Source organism: Eschrichtius robustus, chromosome 17 (assembly GCF_028021215.1).
Source record: "Eschrichtius robustus isolate mEscRob2 chromosome 17, mEscRob2.pri, whole genome shotgun sequence".
In the NCBI taxonomy this organism is placed as follows: Eukaryota; Metazoa; Chordata; class Mammalia; order Artiodactyla; family Eschrichtiidae; genus Eschrichtius; species Eschrichtius robustus.
In genome coordinates, this window is record NC_090840.1 from 85016555 (window position 1) to 85042383 (window position 25829).

Below are 25829 nucleotides of genomic sequence, written 5' to 3' on the forward strand. Positions count from 1 at the left end.
GACAGCATCAGGGACGGCTTAACAATCCCGGGATCGAAGCTGTCCCCTTGCTTCTGTTTTCCCTTCTGAGCCTTTTCATCTGCCCTGTTGGCATCATTAATGAGCCATCAACAGATGCTCCTGAAGCAGCAGTGAGGTACCGGGGCGGTGGGGGGGTGGGTAGTGGGGACCACGGAGTCACCGATGTGTGAGGGAGGCAAGGACATGGCTGGATGGGCCACCGGCGCAGGGGGGTTAGCCTAACCCCCGCCCCCCTTCTGCGATGTGCACTCAGCTCCTACCCTGGGGCTGCAGGGAGGCTCACCTGGGAAACAGGTAAAGCCTCGCAAAGGGGAGGGACGATGCTTAGTGACTACCCTTCCCCTCACGGGACCCCCGCAGAGTGACAAGGGTGAATCGCTGCCCCCCTAGGCCTGGGGTCTGAGCCGGGCAAAGGAGGGCACATCCTGAAGGATGACCCAGTGTCCAGCTGCCCCTGCCTCTGTCCGTGGGGCTGACGCCCCTTCCGTGGTCCATTTACAGGCTGGGAACACCAAGGCCCATGAACACACAGAAGGCAAGTGATGGGGTCAAGCCCAAGTCGTTTGGAATGGGATCCAGACTTCCCACGCCCACCTCGGTCAGATCCCTGTTCCCCAGACTGTGACCCCAGATCACGGGGATTCATCCAATGGTGCCCACTTGGGGCTCCTCAGAGTTCACGGTTCCCACCAGTTGGGGCTGAAAAGGAGAAGCCAACCCTCCAAAAACCACAATAAAGAAGGAGAGCTGGACCCCCCCGTTTCTGAGGGACAAGGAGGCTGGGGGAGCAGAGCGTGGGGAGCATTGGTCCTGCTCACGCCCTCCTCGCCACAGCCCATGCCTCCGGGACAGCACTCCAGGCAGGCACAGCCCTTCCAATTAGGACGCAGCACACACCTGCCCACCCCGGGCGGGCTGCCTCTCGCGCCTGCCTTCTGAAAGCATCAATCAGGCCCGGAGCCCTCCCGCCCTGGAGACAGGCCCGCGATTCGCTGGAGGGGTTGCATCCTTCAGTCTCCCAGCAGCCGTGATCCGCCCCTCCGCATTCTTCGATCTGCAGAGCACGCACTTTGAGAGAGAGCTTGTTTGATGTCTGGGCGGTTTGTTTGGCTTAATTTTGTTGTTTCCCCCTCTCTGCTGTCAAGAGGTAAACAGACACTCTGCATGTCTTCCTGGGAGGGCCAATTAATAATGCATCGGCCGCAGGTGGAGGAGGATGGCCAGGACCCGGGCACTGGGGTTTTCTTCCAGGCTGTGCCCCCGACCAGCTGTGTGACCCAGGCCAAGTCTCTGAGCCTCTCTGGGCCTCCTCTCCTTGCATCCAGATTGGGGCTGGAACCCTGCCCGGCTCTGAACTTTGAGGTGGTGCCGGCGGTGACAGTGCTCAGTGCAAGAAGGGCCACCTGCGCAGGCGGGGCTCCTAACAGGCAGTTAGTTACCTGCACGGTTTCACCTAACCCCCAACCCCGGGCAAAGGATATTTCCAGACAAGAAAAGGATGGCTCAGAGATAATACGCAGTTTCGTCCAAGTCGCACGCAAGTAACTAACGCAGCCAGTACTCAGGCTGGGGCATTTCCAAGCTCCGCTCCTTCCCCGGCTGGGAGCTCATCAGGACCAGACAGCCCTGCAGGCACCCTTGTTACCTACTGCGATCACTGCCACCATCACCCCCACATGCAGGCCCCCCAGGGGTGGCCTCAGCACCGAGTCCCCATCCTGGCTCCTCCTTGAACTGGGGGCCCCCCAACCTCCCCACACCTCGGTTGTTTCATCTGTACAATGGGCATGCTGCCCCCTGCCCTGCCCCCTGCGTAGGACAGGTGTGCGGCTCGGCTGAGTGAGGTTGGACTCGCAGAGCTGGGGCACAAGCCCCCTCCGTCCTGCCCTGCGCCTCCCATCCTGGAGGACACATCTGATCCCTCACACAGACGAGGAGCCCAGGCCAGACGCAGCCCCTCCCAGGGCAGGTGGCATTTTAGGGAGACTGGACGGGGCAGGCGGTGCTGACCCGGGGGGAACGGACTCAGTGGCAGGACAGGCTTGGAAGCCAGACAACCAGGGTGCCTGCCCAGCCACTGCTGGGTGTGCCCTCGCTCATGCGACATTGCAGGAATGGCAGCAGCGACACGAACAACAAGGCTGGCGACAGGACAGGGGGCAGGGGAGATGGGGGTCTCAGGCCACCCCACTGCAGCTGCCCACCCACCCCTCAGACCCGAGGCTGGACCGGGGTGGCGGGGCTGGGCTAAGAGCTGAACCTCTTCCAGAAACAGAAATCGATCTCACGCAAACACTCCTGGCTTCTCATTGCAAAAGGGCTACACAGTTCTGTCTCCCTTTCCCCTTCTTTCTTGGCGGCAAGCGCACGAGAGCCGTGGGCCCGGGCCTCTGGGCCTGGCAGCACTGAGGTTCTCAATGAAACCAAATCTATATCTGTTTGCAGAAGGCAGGGCCCAGCCAACTGGATTCTGCTGGGTTCCAAGCCTCGGGGCTGCAGCTGGCTTCCCCGGCACCCCATGTGTTCCGAGTCCTGGCACGGAGGCCACCCCCTCGCCCCAGCCTCCCCCTCCCACCGCCCACACACCGCCCCTCTCCAGACCACCTCCACCAGCTCGAGGCGACAGACACACCAAATATTCCCCGAGCTTGCAGAGAGCGCAGAATCCCCGTCTGTGCACAGCCGGTGGGGGGGGGGTGGGGGGGGGGGTGGGAGCTGTCCCATGGGACCGCTGCACCCTGCCTCTCTCTGGCCATCCTCCTCCTCCGGCTCCTCCTGCTGCCGGTCCTTCCAGTACAACACCTGCCTGCTCCCGACTTCCTGGCTCTGTCCAAAATTCCGAGGTGCGCGGGAAAGCCTGGGCATCAGAGACTGGATTTGAACGCTGGCTCCGCCCCTCACCAGCTGCACGATTTGGGGCAAGTGCTGGTCTTTCTTGAGTTTCAGTCCCACGTCCACAAAATGGGCAACAGTGGGCTGTTTGTCATGAGAGCAGGACAGGGACTGGCCATGCTCTGGGGCTCCTCGGGTGCTGTAGCCCCGCCCTCCATACCCCCCACCAACTGCACGCCTGGTGGGAAGCTCCCAGCAGGCCCAGCAGGCCCTCCGGCAGGTCCTGGACACACCCTACGCTCGGCCCTGTGCCAACAGCCAGGATGACGAGAGTGGCAGACGTGCCCACCTGGGGAGCTGGAGGCTGGAGGAGGGGCGGGGGAGGCTGGAGGGCCCCAAGGCATAATGAAGACAGTGGGCTGGGGGCTCTGCTGCACAGAGGAAGGTGCGGGGCCCTGCGGGGCTGCAGTCTGAAGGGAGCACAGAGTGTGTCCTGCGGGGGGGTGGGGGAAGGGTGGTGCCGCGAGGCCACAGGAGAACAGTGGTCCCCCAAGAGCCAGGACCACGTGTCGTCCTCCCTGTGCTCCCTGCCCCCACCTGCCTGCACCGCCCTCCTGACACAGCAGGGGCTCTAAGGAAGGTCCATAGGTCAAGTCACAGCTGCCCTAAGGCAGGCACGCTGTCAGCACCGACAGCAGAGGTGACAGTGGAGGGAGTGTGGAGAGTGGAGCTCTTAGGTACAGAGGCCTGCAGGGGCTGGAGGGCACAGATGCAAGTTAGAACATGAGCCCCACCTTGGGGAGGGCTCTGAAGAAGATATGGGCATCGCAAAGACAGAGATCACTTTTCTTCTCCATTCTCCCAGGGCCTTGTACCATGCCTGCTGTGGAGGACTCGCTCCTATCACCATAATCACCACCACAGCAGGATTCACCACCACCACCACTGCCACCACCACCACCACCACCATCACCACCATCATCACCACCACTACCACCAATACCACCACCATCACCATCACCACCACCACCATCACCACCATCATCACCATCATCATCACCACAACCACCACCACCACCAACATCACCATCACCACCACCACCATCACCACAACCACCACCACCACCATCACCACCACCACCACCACCACCACCATCACCACCACAATCACCATCAACACCATTACCATCATCACCACAACCATCACAACCACCACCATCACCACCACCATCACCACCATCAACACCATTACCATCACCATCAGCATCACCACCACCACCACTGCCACCACCATCACCACCACCACACCATCATCAGAACAAGTCACTGTGCTAAGTGCTTCCCATGCAACCCTCTGAGGCAGTACTGTCTGTATTTTACAGAAAAGGGAAACGAGGAGCCGAGAGATTCAGTAACGTGCTCAAAGTCACCCACAGGCAGTCACTGCAGGGCTGGGATTAGAACCCAGTCTGCGTGGCTCCAGGGACCGTCCTCATCTGTTAAATAAACAGCAGCGGTTGCCCCTACTCAGCACAGCTTCCGAAGAAGGGGATTCTTGCTGTGAATCGGACAAGATGCTGGGCTCACTCTGGTCTTCCAGATCACTGTTTCTCTGGGCCACTCACTGGTACTGGAAGGAAAAGAGGTTCATTTGCATGCAATTTGCATACAGCTGCTGAAAATGAGCCCAGATTCCCTACCACTTCAACACTGCATTGTTTCTGCCTTGAAAGGGACCTTCCCACGCACACAGCCATCCCCCAGTCACCCCGCGGTGGGGTGGTGTCCCCTCGTCACCTCTCTGGAGCAGTCGATTCCCCACTCCCAGCCCAGCCCCCACTCAGGGGTGACCTCAGCCTGAGAACCTCCTTCCTCTGGAGTAGCCAGGAGCTCCCGCGGCCCTCCCAGCTGAAGCCTGCGGAGCAGGGCAGGGCGGGGGCAGGCGGGAGCATGGGTCCTGCAAGGCAGACGCTGAAGCGGGCCACCTGGCACGCGTGGGAGCTCTCTGTGAGCCCCGGCACCCTGGACAGCCGGCCCGGTCAGTCTGACCACCAGGCCTGGGCCGGACGCCAGGCGTTGCCTCAGGAGTCTCCTCCCCTCCTCCAGGCCACCGTCTCCCCGCGGGACCCCCGGCCCGCCCCTCCCGTCTGCCTGCCCTGTGTCCAGGCTCGGGAAGGCCAGGCAGCTCCTCTGCTGGTACGGTGCTCCGCAGCTCAGTCTGGGACCGGCAGACCAGGAGGAAGCCGTGCTAGGAGGGCCGCTCGGAAGCTCGCCCCCCAGGTGGGTGTTCACGGGTACTGTGGGAAGGGCCTGGGCTCTCTGCGGACCCACCCAGGAGAGGGGTCCGTCTGATCAGCGGCCAGGTGATGTGAGCTGCGGCCAGGCGCCCCTCCCGCGGTGGGGTGGGCAGCTCAGGGGCTGGAGGCCTGGCCTGGGGCGTGCAGCGCTTCCTCTGCCCCGTGCCCGGCTCCCTCACCGGCCTCCCACAGACCAGCAGCCTCCCGGAGAAGCCCTTCTGCCCACCTGGTGCCCCATCTAGGAAGCGGACCCCTCCCACCTTCATGCTCCGGACACTGCCTGGATGGCAAGCAAGGAGAACACATGCCTGTGCACAGGCACATACGACACACGTGTGCACATACGTAAACTTCGTACACAGCACTGCAACACACCTGAGCACGTGCGCGCACACACACATCACGTACACACACGTGCATGTGCACACGTGCATGCACACGCGCACACACGTGCACCGCCCCCCACCCAGGGCCTGCCCATGCCTGTGTCCCCCGCATACTGTGAGCGGTGGTGGCTGCGTGTCCCTGAGTCTAGGGCAAGTCTTCACCATCTGGCCTCACAGGTCTCATCTGTGCAGGGGGTGAGACTCTTCTCACCTCAGGGGCTCAGAGGCCCCCCTCGGGGGGCAGGCACTTCGAGCTTTAAGACTGCCCCTCAGAGCCAGTCCCCGCCTCCTTTGGAGGCCTTTCCGCATCCATCTGGGCCGTGTTGATTTATCCTCTGTCCTCCTCTGGCCCACGGGGCTGGCATTTCTTTAGCCATCTCTCTGGCAGTTTCTCCTGGGCCTCAAGGACACCCCTGACCCTTGTCTCCAGAACAGGAATGCGTGCCAGGCTAGACCCCCACACCCACAGGGAGCGCCATTCGTGTGCTCAGCACAGCAGGAAAAACACGGGACAGCCCTGCACTCACTCCCAGAGGCAGGCCCATCTCCCCTGAGCAGAGACTTCTTCGCCGATCCAGAAAGGGTGAGAGGGTCTCTGCTGGGAGGGGCTTTCCTGCCCAGCCTTGCTGCGAGTGGTCCGCAGGCTGTAGTCGCTCACCCTGGGCCCAGGGCAGCCGGAGCACAGCCCCAGGACCCGCGCCACCTCCCTCCTGCCTGCGGGCTCCGCAGGCCCCACCAGGTCCGGTCCCCAGGCCAGCCAGACAGCAGGCAGGTCGGCCCACGTCCGCCGCTTAGAGGAGTGGGGACACCCGCAGAGTCACACTGAAGCTGGGCCAAGGCAGCGCCCACCTGACCTGAAGCTGCTGCGAGTCGCCAAGGACACTGGGGCAGGTGGAGCACAGAGCGGGGTGCAGGGCCCCCCCAGTCCCTCTGCCCTATGCCCGTGACCTCTGCCCGTCTACCCAGGCATGGTGAGTCCAGTCACCAGCAGATTGACTTAAATCTTCGCCTGGGGTTACTTTTCTGCGGGCGATCACTCAGAGCAGGGCTGTGGAGCGCACAGAGCCGTGGTGGGTGGGAAGGGGCACGGCTTGGGGCTCAGCCCGAGGCCCGGGTGCACACGGGGTCCCCCTCCCCGCCCCTCGCGGCCCCACCAGCTGTCCCTCCCGGCGCCTGGAACCCAATTCACATTTACATTTCCCAGCAGATGGTGGGGAGAATTTATAACAATCTGATCACGAAAATAAGATTCTCCGGTGTTCTCTGCACCCAGGGACTCAGGCCTCGGCAAATCCAATTGCTGCTTATTTACCCTGCTCGGCTCCAAATTAAAAGGCAGCCTCCCCTCCCCCACAGGCTGCCCAGCGTGGCCCTCAGCCTGGCCAGGGCAGCAGGTCCCAGCCTGGACGAGGCCTCTCGGGCTCTCAGATTACAACATCCTGTCACTGGGAACAGGATGAAGGGCTCTGGCCAGAGAGTCCCTCCTCATCCTCCCTGGAGGCTCGGGGCCTGGGCCAGGCCGCCAGTTGGGCTCTTCGCGAGTCCTGCCCTTGGCTGGACTTGGATTAGCTCAGAAGCCCAAGCTCCGCAAGGCACCATCTGACCCCGGGCCTGGCCCACTGGAGACCTTCCTTCTTTCTGCACCTCCTAATCTCCCCTGCCCAGGGGACCATGCCCCGGCCCTGCCTTCCGGGTGCCTCTGCATAGGTACGGGCGGTGCACGGACCATGCAGTGCGTTGACAGAGCACGGACTGCAGGCTGAGCACTGTCGCGGGGGCCGGGTGCAGCCAGAGCCCTGCCTTTGTGGAGGTTACCTGCCCAGGAAGACAAGGACTTACAGGGGGTGTTGGCACGTGTGGGGATGGGAGGGTGAGAGGCAGCAGGGGAAGCCTCTCTGATAAGCACATGTCTGAGTAAAGACCTACACTGGGGAGCAGTTAGGATGTGGAAAGGATGCAGGAAGAAAGGAGGCCGACCTTGTCCCTGGCACCCGCGGGGCGTTCACTGCTTTTCTCTGCTGCTGCTGCCGGAGGACAGTTGCACAGCTCCCCACGCAGGGCCTCAGGGTAGGAGTTCAAAGTTCAGCATCATCCCTCACCCTCGTCCTTGAGGCAGCTCCATGGAGGGTGGGGGCATTACTTCCCCCAAAGCCGGTGGTTTGTCCAGGCTTCCTGCTAAACTACCAGCTCCAAAAGGCAGGCCACGGGACTCAGCACGGTCCGCTTGTGTTGTGATAGGATGACCAGGTCTGTGTCCATGAGACAGACAGGCCCACGATGATCCTTTCCCGTACGTATGTCACCTTTGATTTGACCTCCAGTTATGTATTTAGGAATTTCCCCTTTTTCCGTTCTCCAGGGAGGTTTGTACAAGACTGGCTCTCTGCCCTGAAAGTTGGGTAGAACGTACATAAAAGACCAATCGGGCTTAGTGTTCCCATGGGAGAAAGTCTTTCCGACGCATTCTATTTCTTTAATGGCTGCAGAACCACTGATCTATTTATTCTTGAGTCAATGTTGGCAAATTGTACTTTTCTAGGAATCTGTCCATTTTTTCCCTAAGTTTCCAAATTTGTTGGCATAAGACCATTCATGGAATTCTCTTATTACTTTGGAATTTCTGCTCTTTCAGTGCTGGATCAATCTTACTAGTGGTTTGTCTATTTTCACCATCCTTCCAAAGAACCAGCTCTTGGCTTCCTGCAGATGCTATTATAACTTAATAAATTCTGCTTAGTCTCTATAATCTTCTTCCTTCTAATTTCTCAGGGTTCATTCTGTAGTCCTTTTACTCTTATTTAATGTCTTTTTAATATCTTAATTCATTAATTTTCAGCCTTTCTTCTTTTGTTGTGTAAGTATTTAAGGCTATTAATTTCCTTTGAAGTACCCCACAGATTTTGATATGTAGTATTTTCATCATTATTCAATTATGTCTTTTTTACATATCTATTAATGATTTCTTCATCGACCTCCCAGTTAGTTAGGACTGTTTTAAATATTTCCCAACATACAAGGAACTTTTTCTTTATTTTTGTGCATTTTCCTAATTGCATTTTCTAATAATTGCAGTGTTTTACCCATTACTGATTCTTTGAAGTTTGTTGACACTTGCTCTATGACCTAAGTCATGGTCAAAATCTGTAGCCGTCCCAGGCGTCCTGGAGAAGACCGTTATCTGCTGTTTGAGGGTCCAGTAAGTCAAGTGCTGATTATTACTGAAACCTGCACTATCTTCACTAATTCCTAGTCTCTGTGACCATGTTGACAACTTCTACTCTCCTGATGGAGTCCCTTTGCAGGTGGAAAGTTCTGGCTTTATTTATCTATTTAGAGCTCTTTTATTAGGTGTATAGAAATGTAAGATTCTTCATCTTCCTGAGGAGATGAACCAATCATGCAGTAATTTGTGCTATCCTGTTTATTTACTTATATGATTAATTCTGATAGTATCCATGTACATATTTGTCTTCACGTCCATTTTGTCCAAAGCTGACCTTACCACTCACACCCTCCCTGACTATGACCAGTGTGTTTTTCTTTACAGTTTCATTCTCACCTTCTGGTCCTTATGTTTTACTGGATCACTTGTAAATGGCAAAGAGATATTTTTTTCCTACAATCTGATGATCCTTGACATTTAATAGGCTCTTCTAATCTGTCCACGTTTGTTTACTGGACAAGATTTCAAAAGCTTGCCTCAGGTTTTCTATTTGTCCAATTTCTTTTTCTTCTGTATTATTTTAGTTGCTCTTTTTTTTCCCCCTTTTTTTATTCAGCAGACTTTTGTCTGCTTACTTGCATTCTTACTCCTTTCTTCCTGGTGTGGAAGTTATAGACTCCTACAGTACTCTTCCAGAGGTTACTGCTGCCTTCAATTTTATTGTATTTTCCACTGGTGTCTTGTGTGTGTAGGTCTGTGAGACGCTATCAGACATGAAGATCCTTGTACCGCTGTGGTGACCGGATACAGAGCTGCTCCAATACCTCGGGGGCCCTCGTGCTGTCCTAGAGTTGCACCCACCCAGCCCACCTCCCGGCCCCGTTTCTATCTCCACAATCTCGTCCCTTAGAGGATGTCAGACCCGCGGAATCACCCAGCATGGGCTCTACAAGACAGGCTCCTCCACTCAGCAAAATGCCCTCAGAACCCTCCACCTTTTCATCCATCTTTATTGCTAAGTAGTATTTCTTGGCGTGGATGCACCACAGTTTAACCATTTACCCACAGAAGGCATCTGGGTTATTTCCTATTTGGGGTTGTTACAGATAAAGATGCTGTGAATATCTGTGTACAGGTTTTTGTGTAAACATGACTTTTTATTTCTCTAGGATAAATGCACAGGAGTGCAATTGTTGGGAAGTATGGTAAATGAATGTTTCACTTTTTAAGAAACTACCACAGTGTTTTCCAGAGTAGCTGTATCATTTTGCATTCCTGCCAGCAGTGTATGAATGGTCCACTTTCTCTGTATCGTTGTATCTCTTATTTTAGCCATTCTACCAGGCGTGCGGTGGTATCTCATTATGGTTTTAATTTGCATTTCTCTAATGGCTAGTGACGTTGAACATCTTTTCAGATGCTTATTTTCTATCCATATATCTTCTTTGGTGAAGGGTCTGCTCAAATCTTTTGCCCATTTTCTAATTCAAGTGTATTTTTTCTTAATGTTGGATTTAGAGGGCTCTTTATATATTCAGGATACAAGCCCTCTGTCAGCTATGTGATCTACAAACATTATCTCCCCGTAAGTAGTTTGTCTTTTTATCCTAACAGGGTCGTTTGAAGAGTGTAAGTCTTTAATTTCAATGAAGGAATCCTTGAGTTTTTACCATGTATAGTTAACAGACACCAAAATTAATATTTAGTTTCTCTGAAAATGGGCTCAGAATCATTTAATCACTATCATTGTCCCATTGTTGTTCTGTCCTTTCTAAAAACTTAACTGCACAAATAAGACATTACAGTCAAAAATCACTGTTTAATATGAAATGATGTTATTATCTCACACAGTCCTTTGTTGGATCTCCCCCACATTTACCAGCTCCTTGGTTCACTTCCCTTGTCACAGACCTTCCTTCGAGGATTATTCTCCATCCTCGAGTCCATCCTTCAGAAGCTCCTTTGGTGAAAGTCTGTTGGCAGTAAACCCTCAAGTTTTCACTTGTCTTTGCTCTCCAGAGATGGTTTTGAGGGCGGCGCGATTCCAGGCTGACAGTCCCTTCTCTCGGCCTTGGTGGGTATCACTCCACCGTCCCCAGCCTCCACGGTTGCTGCTGTGACTGAGCTGGAGGCGGGGCTGTCATTCCGCCCCTCCTCCCGAGCCCCCTTCCCGCTCTGGGGCCGCGGTTTCTGGGAGGCGTGGGGCTGCCAGGTGTCAGGTGCCTCCTGTGTCTGCGGGATGGTGGGCGGTCGGGTGGGGCCTCCTCACGCACTGCCTTTCCTCATTCAATTCTCTTCTCCTGGGACCCCGCCCAGACCTGTGCTGAATTGCTGGTATACCCTCCGCACCCCTTCACCCGTCACCCTTTCCGCTTCCTTAGCTCTCCCTGGCACACTGTCACTTCCCCAGCTAAGCCTCCCAGGTTGCTCCTCTCACGTCATCCGGGACCAAATGTGTTGCCCGGTCCCCCGCCGACTTCTTTGTTCTAAAAGTCATCACTGATCTTTTCCAGACTCATTGGGTCACTTTTGATCATCTCTTATTATTACTCATCTTTGTGATTTCATCTTCTTTTTAAAATATTTCTTAGACACTATCTTATGTTAGGCATCTGATTAATTCCTTGGGGGTCTGCACGAGTCGGCAGTGGCTGCCCTAACAAGTAGCACAGACTCGGTGGTTCAAACAACAGAAATGCACCCTGTCCCCGTCCTGGAGGCCGAAAGTCAGATGCCACGGCGTGTGCAGGCCTTCTCCTCCTGAGGCCTCCCTCCCTGGCGTGTGCACAGCCCTCCCCTCCCGCGTCCTCACGCGGCCATCCCTCTGTGCGCATCTGTGTCCTGATCTCTTCTTCTTATAAGGACACGAGTCACGTTGAATCCGAGGTCACCCCAGAGACCTCACCTTACCTCAATCACCTCTGAAGGCCCCAACTCCAAACACAGTCACCTGCTCAGGTCCTGGGGTGAGGACTTCAACATCTGAACTTTAGGGGGACATAATTTAGCCTGTATCGGGCCTAAAGCTGTGGTCTTGTTATTTCTGCAACCGCTGGCCCTCCCTCCTCCCCTGCACCCCGTGGCTGCCCACGGCAGACTAAGTGACCTCTGCCTGTGGGCTCACGTGGCTCTTCTTCTTCTGAGGGTCCCCCAAGGCCTACGGCACTCTCCCCAAAAGGACCGCCTGCCAGGATCTCAGCTGCCTCCCGTCCAGCGCTTTTGACTGCGGTGGCGAGGGGCTGACGGTCAGGGGACAAGCCTGGTTATTTTGCTTCCCCCTGCAAGCCAGCAAAGCGTTTACAGTCATGGTTTTTTCCACGTGAAGCTGTCTCCTAGCAGGGGAGCCGCATGGGCTGCCTAACCCGCAGTGTACCAAGAGGGATCTGCCCAACTCCCTCCTTGCCTGCAGCTCCCCCGGGCCGGGGACCTGGCCTTGCTCACGTGGGGTCACATGGACGGGCTCATGCACTTGGTAAAGCAGCGCGACGAACGGACAGGGCATGAACTGGGAATCCTGAAACCGGGCTCCAGGCGGCCCCCAGCTCTCTCCATGACCCCGGCCATCACCCGTGCGCCCCCAAGGCCACCCGGCCTCAGATTTGCCATGGTGACCTGGGGTCTCTTCAGGCTCTGAGGAAAGCTGTCCCAGCCGCCCTCCAGCCTGTCTCTCTGGAACACAGAGGTCTTGCAATCAACCAGAGCAAGCCACAGAAACATGGCCTGCCGTGGTGGCTGTCGCCTTCTAGACGCCCCGAGTCAGGACCCTTCGGTCTTCACACCTCTGGGCTGTTCTGTGCACAGGACGCTGCTGCCCCTCCCCCTCTCCTTAAACGCCCCCGGGCACCTGTCACCCAGCCTCCACGGGGCGTCCTCCTCTCCCTGCCGCCCTGTCCCCGGGCTCCCACACGGGGTCCTCAGAGCCCCGGCCTGTGGGCCCCGCCCTCCTCAGGCACACGGCCCCCGACCCTGGGCTGCCACAGCCCCCTGGCCCCTGGGCCCCGCACAGGACAGCAACGCCGCCCGCCCTCCCCGCCCTCCCGGTGGCCCTCCTCTCCCGCATGTCCCTGTCCGGGCCCGCCATCTGCCTGGTCGCCCGGCCCAGAGTCTGGGCAGAAAGCACAGGAGGTGCTGGAAGCCCCCCGGAGGGGTCAGATATCTCCCCGCTGCCTCACCTCACACGCGCCTCCCTCAACGCTCTGCTTCTGACCAGCTCCCGTCTAAACCAAGACCCAGCCTCTTTCTTAACAGATCTTCAGGCCACTCCCACCCCAGATCCTCGGCTCCCCTTCCCGCATGAACACCCCTGCCCTCGAGGCCAGGCAGGGCCCGTCCCCCTGCCTGCCACCCAGGCTCCCTCGTGCACCCCCAGACCGATGGCCCGACAGGCAGGCACCCCATCCCCGTCATGCCCCGCCTGGCCCTCAGCGGGCAAAGAGCATACCGGGCCTGTGGAGGCGGCCAGACCTCTGCTCAGCCTGGGCTGCTGTGTCCTCAGCACTCAGTGCAGGGCCCAGAGCAGGTGTCCAGTAGGGGTTACGGGACTGGCCAGAGTCAGAGTTCAGCACGGGACCAGGGTCAGGGCTCAGCGTGGGACCAGGGTCAGAGTTCAGCACGGGACCAGGGTCAGGGCTCAGCGTGGGACCAGGGTCAGGGCTCAGCGTGGGACCAGGGTCAGGGCTAGGCTGGGATCTGAGTAGGTGCTGACCAGGGTTGGTGGGTAACCTTGGAGAGCAGTGTTCATTGCCTAGAGAGGTGTGTGTCCACTGCAGCGGGCATCTTAACGGACAAGCAGGGTCCTATGCCTTTCACCTGGAATGAAGCTCTAGGAAGAGGCCAGACATGGCACTGAAATGCACTCTGGCTTTGTAGGGCTGAAGGAAAGGCCGCCATGGAGAACACACGGTGTCCTCCGGACCGCAGGGGAAGAGGAGGCTGGAAGGGCGCTGGCCACACTGCAGAGGGCTGGATGGGCAGCTAAGGAGCTCGGGCTTTCTTTTGTGGACAAGAGTTGCTGACATGCTGCCGGCTCCACGGTAAACAGCGAAACCAGGAAAAGTCCCTCCCACTGTGTTTGTTCCACCCTGGTCTCTGCGCCCCTCAGTGCCAGGCTGCCTGGGAGCCCCGGGACCAGCACGCTGTCCAGTTCATGCCAGGACCTCAGCCTCTCGCTTCCGGAAAAGGCTTTCATCACGAGTCTGGAGAAGGAGGCAAAGGGGAAGCTGGAGGTGGCACAGCTCCAGGGCCACGAGGACCCCCAACAGCCACCCGAACTGTGCGCTGAGGCCCGTGTGCCCTGCCTGGCGGGGCCGGGAGCTGGGGCCAGCCCCGAGGGACCCCACAGGGCCAGGAGTCACAGGTGAGGCGGATCTGACACCCGGGGGGATCAGGGCTGCCTGCCAGGCAAGGGCAGAGGCAGAGCGCACGCGCAGACAGACGGGCTCCATCTCATTTCCTGTCAGCGTCACTCTCATTATCATCACTGGCTTTTTTTGTTGTTATTTTATGCTTATATAAGAAAAATGTTTTTCTAAGAAAAGTCGACAGGTATAAAACGGCATCCCACCCCATCCAGTACCAACAAACGTCTGTGCACATACGTATATATACCCCACACCACAGACATAAAATTGAGAGAAATAACCGCAGGCCCACGGGGCGTGGTTCCCTCGGGGCAGCGTCAAGAGGATGCAGGGTCCCAGCCCCCCTCAGTCCGTGCGCCCACGGAGCAGGGGGGCTTCCGGGAGTCACTCCAGGGCACACGCCGGGGGTTTCCTGGGTGCCCAGCAGAGCCACACTCCAGGGCCCACACCCGAGGCAGCGGTTTGGGGGCGCCGTGCCCCGCGTGCTTCTTCCCGCAGCTCCACCCACCCACTGCCCGCCGAGAGGCGCCCCGTTCTGCACTCCACAGCACTCGCCCCGACGGTCGGAGCGCGGGATGGGAGCGGAGCGGGCTCGGTCCGCCCACCGGCGTCATCCCTGAGTAGACCTCAGCCGGCCCTCCTTTCGCGTCACTGAGGCCCACGGACAATGGCAGGACGGAAGGGGCAACCACAGGCCGAAGTCCTGCGTCCTCTCTGGCTCCATCAAGGCCCCGCCTCTGCCCCTCAGAGGGGCAGGACCGGAGTCCCTGCTTTGCACGCGGCCCACGGGGTCCAGACCCTAGATCTCCTCCTCCACCTTCAGGATCATCCCTGAGAAGACCTCCTGGCCTGCGTGCCTGCCCTGGGGGCTGCCCTGGGAGCCTCCAGCTGGCCTGCAGGCTGTTCCGCCCCCAGGGGAGCCATCCGGGACTGCGGGCGAGGCGCCCCGGGTCGGGAGGGCCTCCACCAGCCTCTCCAGGGTCCGGCTGAGGGCCTCGACGCCGTCAGCCAGCCGCTGGCTCTGCTCGGCCAGCCGCTGCAGCAGCAGGTTCTGCTGGGCCATCAGCGCACTCTGCTGCTGGGACCAGGCGCCGAGCAGGGCGCCCTGCTGCCGCTCTGAGTCCAGCAGCCGCCGTTCCGGGTCTGAGGCCTCAGCCCCTGTGGGCTTCCCGGAGGGCTGGGGTGCCGCCGAGGAGGGCGGCGAGGGCCGGGAGGCCCCGGGGAATGTGGCCGCGGGGGGTGCCGAGGCCGGGGAGGCGGGCGGGGAGGGTGAGGAGGTGGACGCAGGGAAGGCTCCTCGGGGGTCCAGGGGGTCGGCTTCAGGCAGGCTCGGCCCATCCAGCGTCCGCAGGGGTAGCCACAGGCAGCCGGGGGCCTCGTCCTCGTTGGCTGGCAGAGGGAGACAGGAAACGTGAGCCTTCGCCGGCCAGGACCGGGGCGATGCCGGAGAGCGCCGCCTGCACGAGGCCCGCTGCCCACGCAGCTACTTCGGTCTCGCGGGGCCCCTCTGCAGCGGGCAGCAGCACCCTCACTAGGACACCAAGACTCAGGGGGCAAAAGACGTCCTCCAGTAACGCCGAGGTAGAACTTCAACCTGGCGGCTCCAAAGCCAAGGTGCCACCACCACATGCTGCCATCTGTCTGTCCATCCGCCCACCCACCCAAGCTGGCCATTATCTACCCACCCTCCTGTCTGTCCATCTGTCTACCTACACATATCCACCCACTCATCCATCCCCTCATCTATCTGCCCATCTGTTTGTTCATCAAGCATCCATCCGTCCCTCCATCTGCCCACCTCCTTCCTTCCTTTCATCCTTCTTCCTTACATCCATCCATCCATCCATCCATTTGTTCATCTCTCAGCCATCCATCCTCAAACCATCCACCCGTCATCCATCAACTATCCATCCTTGATCCATCTATCCATCCACCCACACCTCTATCCATCCACCCACTTGTGTATACACCCTTCCAATCCTTCAGTCCATCCATCTACCCATCCATCCGTCTGTCCATCCATCCATCCACCAAGCAGACATCCCATAAAGATGAGCAGCTGTATATAAAAGCAGAGCTACCCCAGGGTAGCAGGAAAAGCCAAGACTTGGAATCCTACAAACTGGACTCCCAAATCAGCTCTTCCTCTTGACAGCTGTGTGACCTTGGGGAAACCCTTCTCTCCTTTGGGTCTCAAATCCCTAGTCTGCAAATGAAAGGCCCAGCTGAAGGCTAACCTTCCAGTTGGCTGGGTGTGGAGGGTGAGTCAACCAAGGTCCCAGGGAAAACCCCTGGGCCTGAGCCCCAGGTTGTGGTGTCCTGCCTTGCTGACTCCTGCCGACATGCTGCGTGGCAGTGGGCAAGGGCAGGAGGAATTACTACGGGGTGGCAACTTCGGGCTGTACCTCCTGGATCTGAGCCCCTCTCACCTCACCTATGGCACAGGTGCTCCTGCTTTGCGATGGAAAAGAGGCGATGATGGCATCACCCCCGAGGACTGGGCCCACGAGCTCCCGGGCACCAGGTAGGGGTTCTGAGCCTGATGTGTCTGTGGGCGCAGGTGGCTGCCCGGCCTCCTCCTGTTCTTCCTTTTCCTCCTCCTCCTCCTCACTGTCACATCCTCCTTCTGGGGTCCAGGCATCTGCGGTCCAGGCACTTGCTGACCCTTCTGAGCCCGGAGGCTCCCGGGGGGAGCCACCCTGCCGGCGTGCTGCTTCCCTCTCGAGAGGAGGCTTCCTGGGGGTGAGGGCCCTCGGCAGGCACTGGCCCACTCGGAGAGCTCCCGTTGGAGAGGCCGGGCCCTGGGCTCCCGACAAGTCCGCCTTGCTCGTCAGTTGCAGCCTGTACCTTCTATTCTGGGAGGCCCTGGAAGGACCCAGCCAGGTGGCGAGGTCCGTGTGCAGGTCTGGCCGCCCTCGGCGTGCTGAAAGGTCGGGGCCCGTGGCTGGGGCAGAGAGTCCCGAGCTGGCACCAGCAGACACGATCTCCAGCCCTGCCTCCGCCCCGTCCTGCAGACACATGCCGTTTCCCCCCCTTGGTGTGGTGTTCACCAGCTGTCACGTGTGGCCTACCCTTGTCGCCCTGACTTAGGAGTCCAGTGGCCACTGACAGAGAAAAGGGGAGGCCAGCAGTGGGGCCAGCCTCCACCCCACGACGCACTCTCGTGGAGTCCAGCGGCCTCCAGGCCCGCGTGTGCTCTGCCCACTGGGCTCCCTGAGGGAGGGGAAGCCTGGGAAGGGAGCGCAGCTGCTAGGAGGGGGCCGCTCTTTCCCGCTCTTTGCCCCGCCCACACCCCTGCCTGGTCCAGACCATCGCCCTGTGCCCTCTCCTCCCCACTAAGGCAACCGGAGTCCCTTGCCCAGCACAGCCCTGACTTCCCAAAGCCCCCAGGGAACGGGACGTCGTCCATCATCTCTCCCCGGCCCCCTCCCTGCTCCCGCCGGCAGGGCCCCCACGCAGCGTCAGCACCCCAGCCTGAGGCGCCCCGAGCTCGCCTGGGCAGCCCCTCCCTTGGCCTCTGTCCCCTCTGCCAGGACAACTCCCGCTCGGCGCTCCCCCAGGAAGCACCCCCTGCCTCGGCTGGCCCAGGGCCCTCGCGTCACTGGACTGGACTGTCCACCCCGCCCTCCCCTAGGACGCACGCTCCAGGAGAGATGCGCTCTGTGGGCTCCACCTCTGCGAGTCGGGGCGCGGCACGGAGCGGGGGGCCAGCGAGTGATGCGGAGCAAGCGGAGGGCGGGTGCCGGCCCCCCCTCCCTGCTGGGCCCAGGTCCGAGCCTGCCTGGCCCAGTCAGGGGCTCACGCAGTGGCTGCAGGTCAGCACGGCAGCCCGGCATTGGTCCCCAAGGCGGCCCTAAGCCCATCTCAAGCAAATAAGGGTCAGATATTTGTCCTCACTCTCTGTGAGCCGGCCAACTCGTCCCAAGCAGAGAGGGCCCCACCAGCTCCGGCCGGGGGCCAGGCCAGGGGCAGACATGGACACAGCCGGCCCAGCGGCCGGAAGGCCAGGCGGCCCTCTCCATGGCCCGCGCCCTCCAGGAAGGCAGCAGACACCGACAGACCCATCCTGCCCTTCTGAGGGTAAGGGAGAAGCCGCAGAGCTTCCTGCAGGGGCAGCTGGGGTGCTGCGCACCCTGGGAACAGGGAGACACAGCCACGTCGGCACCCACTGCAGCGAGACCCAGCTGGTGGGCGCTGCTCCTGGCCGCCCCTCACCCCTGCCCTCTCACTTCACTGCCGAGCGGTGGGCAGAAGCCCCGACCGCGCTCTCGGCGGCGGGGTTGGGGGAGGGGGTGGTGCAGACTAGGGGGAGGCGGGACCTCCCACCCTGGGCACGCGGCCCGCAACCCCTTCCTCTCCCCCCCCCCCACAGCAGCCCGCCTGGGCGCAGAGAAGACCCTGCGGGCCTGCCCCTCCCAGGCGCGGGCAGGGGTCGGAGGGGCGGCGGGCTGTCCCCTCACACTGACTTACTTGGTGCCGGCTGGCTCCAGCCAGGAGCTCACTGGCCGCCTCTGCGTGCGAGGACGCAGCCTCAAGGCCGGCTTCAATACTATCTGCAAATCAAGACAACAGAAGCAATTACAGAGTGGAGACCCTGAGGTCACCCAGGGCCGTGGGGATGGGGCGTGGACGGCATCTGCCCCCCGGTGATCACTCAGAGGCACAAGCGGGGAGTCCAGCCTCCAGAGAACAAGAGGCTGCGGCGACGGGGCACCGGTCACCCCCCTGGCGTGGGCGCTGGCCGGCCTGAGCTGCCAGGACAGAGAGCCTGGGGGTGCCTGTCCCTTGGAGCCGCGGCAGCCCACTCAGCAGAGGGTGAGGCCCGGCTCTGCAGTGACTCCGCACGTTCACAGAGTCGCCGTGAAGACGGCGAGGCTGGGCCTGGGAACACCCCGCTCCGCACTCGGCCCTGGACATCAGCAAGTGCGCTGACCGGCCGGTTCTGACAACAGTGAGGGGCTGAGCGGGGACCAGGACTTCGGGCAGGGGCCGGCCGGGTGCGTCCACGCAGCCCCCAAGATGCCAGCCCCACAGCACATCTGAGCCGCCCTGACGAGGCCCAGGGGCCGCCCTTGGACACCAGGAGACTCCCCTCAGCGACGCCCTTGGTAAAAAGGCAGCATCACATAAAACAGGTGCCAAATCCATCCTTGCCCTGCTGTGGATGCACTGCCCAGCTGGAGGGCACGCAGGGCAGGGGTGAGTTCGGACCGCGGTGCTTGACCCCAGCAGGAACCGGGTTTGCACCCAGCTGAGGACCAGGGCGATTCTCTGTGCTGTTTTCTCTCCTCCCAAAGGCAAGGACCACCCAGACGATCAGGGAGTGACCGCGGCCACGGGCATGGCCCTCAGCAGGGACCAGACGCAAATATGCATCAAGTAAATTCTTCCCGGAGAAGAGGACAAGCCTCCAAATGCATGCATTTTGGTGAGAACTCCAGAGGCAGAAGCGGCTAAACGCATACATCTCCCTGGAGAGCTGCACTCCTGGGCACCACCCAGGCCGAGGCAGGGACCGTTCCCATAAACGCAGGTGCCGCCCAGGCACCAAGTCCCCTGGGCCCCGGGTTGAGCAGGGGGCGTCTTCCCTGCCTGTGGTTCCCTCCCTGAAGTCTGAGTCCGGCCCCTCCACGGGGAGCCCCATCAGGAGAGTATGGGGGCACCCCTGCTTCTCTCACATGCGCAGGGCCGGCCCCCCCAGAAGAGCAGAGGCGTCCTCGGCCCCATCACACCGAGGTCACAGTCTCCAGCCAGTGTGGAAGAGCAGCAGGGAAGGAAGGACACACAGAAGGCTGATTTGTCCGTTCACAGCTGCCAGCGAGGCAGGACCAGGAGGCACCCACCCAGGCCCCCGCCCCCCTCACCGCCACCGACTTAGGACTGAGGTGAATAGGAGCCACCTCGTGCCCCAGACCCTCTCGCCAGTGGCCCGGCCACGCCCGACAGGGAGGGAGGTGGCAGAGAGGTGAGAACGGCTGCCCCGTGTGCCGGAAGACAGCGGTGTCCGGGCCAGCTGGGCACTGGGGTCACACCCTGGAGGGCTGGATCGCAGGTCTGCTCAGTGCCCCCCAGATCAGACGCAGCCCTACCCTGGGACATCGTACACGCAGACCCCCGGCTTGCGGCCAGCTCCCTCCTCCTGAGCCCTGGGGGCTGCCAGGCAGGCGGGCAACGCCCACCACGGGGCCTGCGGCTCTGGTGCCTCCTCGACCCTGGCCACGGCCTTCGCATGTCTTGAAGACCCCGGGCTGGCCGGGCGCAGCCCTGCAGGGCCACAGGCCCCCGGGCTCACCCCCAGTCCCCGCGGGGGGGTGCTCGGCGGGAGCTGCCCTGGAGGCCTCCGCTCTGGGGGTCTCCGGGGCACCCAGTCTCCGGGCCAGGCCCCCCGGGACCAAAGAGGAGCCCCTCAGCACCACTCCCCCAAACTCGGACAGAGCTGCAGGCACGCCGGGGGGGCTCTGCACTCTGCCAACCAGCCGTCCTCAGCCCTGCAGCCGGACCCTGCCCAAGCCCCAGGCCAGAACTGACCCAGAGGCAGGAGCCGGTGGGGCTGGGCCTCGAGCCACCCCCAAACCAGGCGTGGCAGCCACTCCCCTGCTTGGTCTCAGCCCACCGGAGGGGGGAGGGGGTGTCCTGCCCCTACCCCTCTCTCACTCATTCCACAAACCTCTCTGTGTCAGCACTGTGCCCAGCCAACCCCAAGAGGAGCTCACCGTCAGCGGACTGTCCCGACGGAGGAGAGCCTGGGAGCCGCGGGGTCCGGGAGAGGGGGTGCCGGCGCACCAGGGCGGGCAGGGACGTCTGGGCCAGGCTGGGCCTCGTGACCCAGGAGTATGCCGAGCGCCACACACAGGGGCCACCAGGAGAAACACAGCCACCAAGCTCCTGCCTCGATCCGGGGCTGGGAACTCGCGGGACGGGTCTGAACACCCAGGGCCACACCCGTGCCACCTGCTGCCAGCCCCCCTCGGCCCTTAAGAGTGTGCCCATCCTGCAGCACCCCAAAACGAGGTCTGGCTCTGCCTGTAGGGGAGCAGGTGGCCTCCCGAACTAGGCCCCGCCCCATCGTCCAGGCCCATGACCTGGTCCAGCCCAGGGCACGGCCGTGTCCCGGGCCTGCGTGCATCTCTGATCCGCCCAGCCCTGCTCGGCGCAGAACCCCCACTAGAAGGTCTGCTGGGGCCTCTGTTGGGGGCGTCTGTGGCCCCTGCTTGTGTCCCCACGAGGCTGAATCCTGCCGTCCACTCTGCAGCCCTCAGGGGGGAGCTGGTCCTGCTTCTGGCATCGTCCCCAAAGTCCTTCCAGCAGCTCCCCAGGAAGGGGTGAGGGAAGGGTCCGGTGGGGCTCAGCTTCGAGCTGTGGGCGGAGCCATTAGGCGCAGACGGATGTACCCCCGGCGAAGGGTGCTCCTGGCGGACATTCGGAGGCGTCTCGAGGAGGAGGAGGAGGAGGAGGAGGAGGAGGAGGAGTGCGAGGAGGGGGCGCTGGAGGGAAGGCCCAGCCACGCACCCGTCTTCCTCACCAGGCTCAGAACCTTCTGCAAAGGTGGCCCTGGCGCTGGGCCCCGGGCTCCGAGGGGTCAGCAGGCCCTGGGAGGCTGCGAGCCCCAGACACTGCCCTGGCCTGCTCTGGGGGCTGAGTGACCCAGGGAGAAGGGCCCCCACTCTGAGAGCGCAAGAGGGCGTCGGGGGGCGAGGTCACCCCCGCTGCCTGCCCCACGCCCGTGACAGGGCACGGCAGGGGCAGGGAGGTGAGCTGAGCCGGGCCAGCGATGGAGGAAACAGCGCCGGCCTCCCACGAGCACCCGAGCGATTGACGGGGACCTGGGCTCCCCGAGGTCTCTGAGGCCCTGCGGAGGCCGTGTCATGCGGGGCGACCCCAGACGGCCCTGGCCCTGAGCCCCAGCTCCTTCACGCCCAGGACGGGCCTGGAGCCTCGGCCTCCGCATCTAGACGCAGAGGGGCCTCAGCTCTCCCCGCGGTTCTCGCTCGAAGCTCCGTGCAGGCTGTTGAGGGTCCACTTACTCGGCAGGGCCTCGGCGGCCTGGCCCTCGCCAGCGGGGCCCGGGGCCGCGAAGGTCTCAGCCACCATGCGCTCGACGGGCGTGAGGACGGGCCCGGGGGCCCGGGGGCGCTCGGCCAGCTTCCTGCGCACCGCCCCTCGCAGGTCCCGCCACTTGTGCTTGACGTCGCCCAGGTCCCGGCGGCAGTAGCCCAGCGCGTTCACCGCCTGCAAGACTGCGCTCCACACGCGGTGCTTCCGGGCGGGCGGGCCCCGCAGGGCCCCGAACAGCAGCGGGTAGTGGCGCGTCACCCTCTGCACCAGCACCTCGGTCTCCCGCGGGCTGAAGTTGGGCTTCCGCGTCTTGGCGCGTGAGTGGGAGCCCGGCCGCAGGGGCGCACAGCCCGGCCCGGGCAGCGGGGCCACCACGGCCGGCTCGGGGCTGGAGCTGCGCCGGCACGCGGCCTTGTCGCTGCTGGACCCTGGAAAGGCACCGGAGGCTCAGGGCGGGCGGAGGCCGACGGGCGCCTGGCGGCAGATGGGACGGGCCGTGGAGAGCAGAGCCCCCGACCCCGGCTCGTGGCCCCGGGTCTCCACCGCCCCCCGTAGAGGGGACAGCGGCCCCAGACCAACAACCATCGTCGCAGGGACACCCATAACAGCACGCAGGACGCAGCACGCAGCGGGGTCCCGTCTGGGCCCAGGTGCCCATCCTCTCCGCCGGGCCCCAACCGGGGTCACAGCAGGTGAGTCCTCGCCACCTCCCCGCCCGGGGGACAGCCCCTCCCAGTCAGTGATGGGGCTGAGTGACCATCCGGGTGACACCTGGGTGTCCATCGGGAGCGTACAAGCCTCCTGCACACCCACCACGAGACGGCCAGCCAGAGCGAGGGTGAGGGAGGACGTGGAGACAGAGGGGGTCCTGGGGTGACGGGCGGCCCCGCCCAGAGCAGGGTCCTGCAGGAGCCCAGGCTCCGCAGGTGAGCGAGGGGCCTGAGGCAGCGCGGCCCGACCCTCTCCAGTCGCTCTGCTCCTGGGGGTGCAGCACACCCCGAGGAGGGCAGCCGGGCTGCCCGCTGGGGAGCAGGACGTGCGTGGGCCTCAGCACCTCCCCGGCGCCCGGGCCTGAGAGGCGGGAGGTTATTCACAGCCAGGGGACCCCAGTGAGGCAACGACTCGGCAGGGGAACGGGGTGGAGGGGGGGGTGGGCGAGCCCTGGGCCGCGGCCGGGTGCTGACTGTTGGCCGAGTGGCTCTGGGCGCCCCGAGCTGCCTTGCTCTTCCAGGCCAGGGGCTGTGAGTACCCCCTCCCCGACCTCCCCGCTGCCCAGGCCACCCGGGCACTCAGGGCAGCAGCAGGAAAGCCCCAAGGCCACAGCGGGTGGCAGGCCGGGCTGGGTGGGCGGAGGCCCTCACGTGGGGGAGACTGGGGAACAGCAGGGACGTCAGCTCCCCCCTCACAGCCCTGTAACCCACCACGCACATTTCCTGGGAAGCAGCTCCCGGCTCCACACCCCCAGCAGTCTCCGCGGGGGGGACCCGCGGCAGCCCATCCCCTGCCCAGGACAGCTTGTCCTCCCCCGGGGAGTCCTTGGTTGGGGAGGAAGGCCCGGTTGGGGTGGGGGTGGGGGGGGCAGGCAGGCAGGCCAGGGCTCTTCCATGAGCAGAACGGGTGGGCCAGCCTGTTGCGTGAGCCCCCTCAGGCCCGGCCTTCCCGAGGGGCTGGGGGTGACCTGAGGAGGCGGGGAGGGAATGCGGCAGAAGCTCAGACCTCCAAACCTGCCCAGGCCTTGCCATCTGCCCACGCCTGGGGGAACGGGCAGGTGGCTGGGTGGATGGCATGGGTACCCACCGATGGCCTCTCCTTGCTCTGACACCATGGAGGCCAAGTCCTTGATGATCTGGTTCACATCCAATAGGTCACTCTGTGGAAACAAGATGGCAGCCATTAGGTCAAGGGCACGGCCACCAAGAGTGCTAAGTGAGAGCTAAGGACCAGAAACAAGCCCAGGGTCACCCCGCAAGTCAGAGACATTGCTGGGATCTGAATTACTGTCTCCTGACCCCAAGGCCAGACCCCATGCTGAGGATCCCAGGGCTGTGCGCTCCCTTGCTGTGTACAGAGGACCCAGGGTCTGGAAGGCTGCAGTCTAGTCTAGTGCAGGGCTGCGGCCCCGGCACGGTCCTGCAGGCCTGACTAAAGGAGGGAAGAGGCTGTCCGGAGCAGAGGGCACAGGCTGCACCTCCCACAGGCCTGTCGGTCCTGCAGACACCTCACTCCTCATTCCCTCCCGGGGGGGCTCCTTGACGGAGGGTCCACTCTTCCTTCCCTGTACACTCGGCACCTAGCACGGGCCAGCACACGTGGGTGGGTGGTGGGTAGATGGATGGATGGTGGATGGATGGACGATGGAGGGAGGGTGGGTGGGTGGGTGGACGGACGGTAGCCCCACTGCTGTCTAAAGAATGAGTAGCTTCGTGAAGCTAGTGAATGGGGTAAGCAGCAGAACTGAGACCAGGAAACTCTGGGGTACCTCCCACCCGGCATGTCATGCTGGCCTCTTGCATCCTCCATGCCGCCCACCTCTATCCTAACTCCACTTGCCCAGCAAAACCACCAATGATGCTGGTGAGGGATGTGGCCACACCACTCACAGACCACTCGCCTGGGGCTGTGCTAGGGGCACATCACACATGGCCACCTGCACACCTGGCAGCACCTATGAAGGGAGGTCACGGCACCCACCTGACAATGGAGGCTGTGGGGCTGAGAAAGGTGCGTGACCTCCCGGGCCTCACAGAAAGGGGGAGGGCTGGGGTTGGCACCGACGCCCGCTGACTTGAAGCCCTCTCCCTGCGGGAGACGGCTCCTCCACCGGCCAGCCAGGTGACCCTGCAGAAAGCCATTCACCTTGGAGCCAGGTGCCCCCACCTACCACTGGGCAAATGCAAACCTCCTCCTCCCTCAGTGCCCGGTGCATGGCCAGGGTAGAGCCAGAGGGAAGGTTCCTTCACACCCGTGAGACGGCAGGGGGGGCGGGTGTGAGGGTTCACACCCCGCCCCTGCCCCCACCACCCTGCAGCTCATGCGGAGCCTGGATTGACTTCCACGAGGGTCATTTCACCCCACTGCAAAATATTACAAGGAGACTCATTGCCTTTTCAGGAGCGCTCCGGGAGATGAAGCAATTAGCCTGATCTTAAACCAACATGTACCATCGACTGCAATTCCACCGCTGGCTCACACACGGCGGAGGCGGCGGCTCTGCTGGGACGGAGCCCACGGCTGGGAAGGTGGTGGTGAGCGTGGGGCCTCGAGTGGCCTTGGCCTGGGCCCATTTCCGGGATCCGCGTCCCCACGGCCCTCCCTGGCTGAGGCCACTGGTGGGGAGGCCAAGCTTAGGCGCCACCCTAAGGTCCAGACCTCAAGGTCACACGCGACAGCCGCGGGCTCAGCCAGGCCTCAGGCAGACAGACCCACCTCTTCACACTTCCAGGTTGCCGTCCCAAGGCCACCAGACCACCAACCTTGACCTCGGCCGCTGAGCTTGCCCGGTGGGCCGCGGACAGAGCCTCTCTCGCACAAGGCTGGCCTGGGGGCCCTGAGCCTGACCGTGGGCGCACTTGGACTCGGGGGCTCAGAGGAGCTTTTCTAGGGCACGCAGCCTCCCGTGCCGCGTGAGGGCACCGCTGGTACCCCCACCTCACAGCAGGGGAAATCGTCACCAGAGGTTAAGGGACTTGCCCCGGGACACGCAGCTGGGAAACGC

At 61.9% G+C, this 25829-nt stretch overlaps 1 protein-coding gene across 1 annotated transcript in view; it reads right to left on the reverse strand.

Annotated features, from left to right (window-relative positions):
* TSNARE1 (t-SNARE domain containing 1) overlaps positions 1-25829 on the reverse strand; it is a 101531-nt gene that overhangs the window by 34182 nt on the left and 41520 nt on the right. The window contains exons 10-11 of the mRNA XM_068525747.1: positions 23912-23984; positions 18530-18612 (exon numbers count right to left, since the gene is read on the reverse strand). Of these exons, the coding sequence (XP_068381848.1) occupies positions 18530-18612; positions 23912-23984 (156 nt within the window). The remainder of the gene's footprint in view (positions 1-18529; positions 18613-23911; positions 23985-25829) is intronic.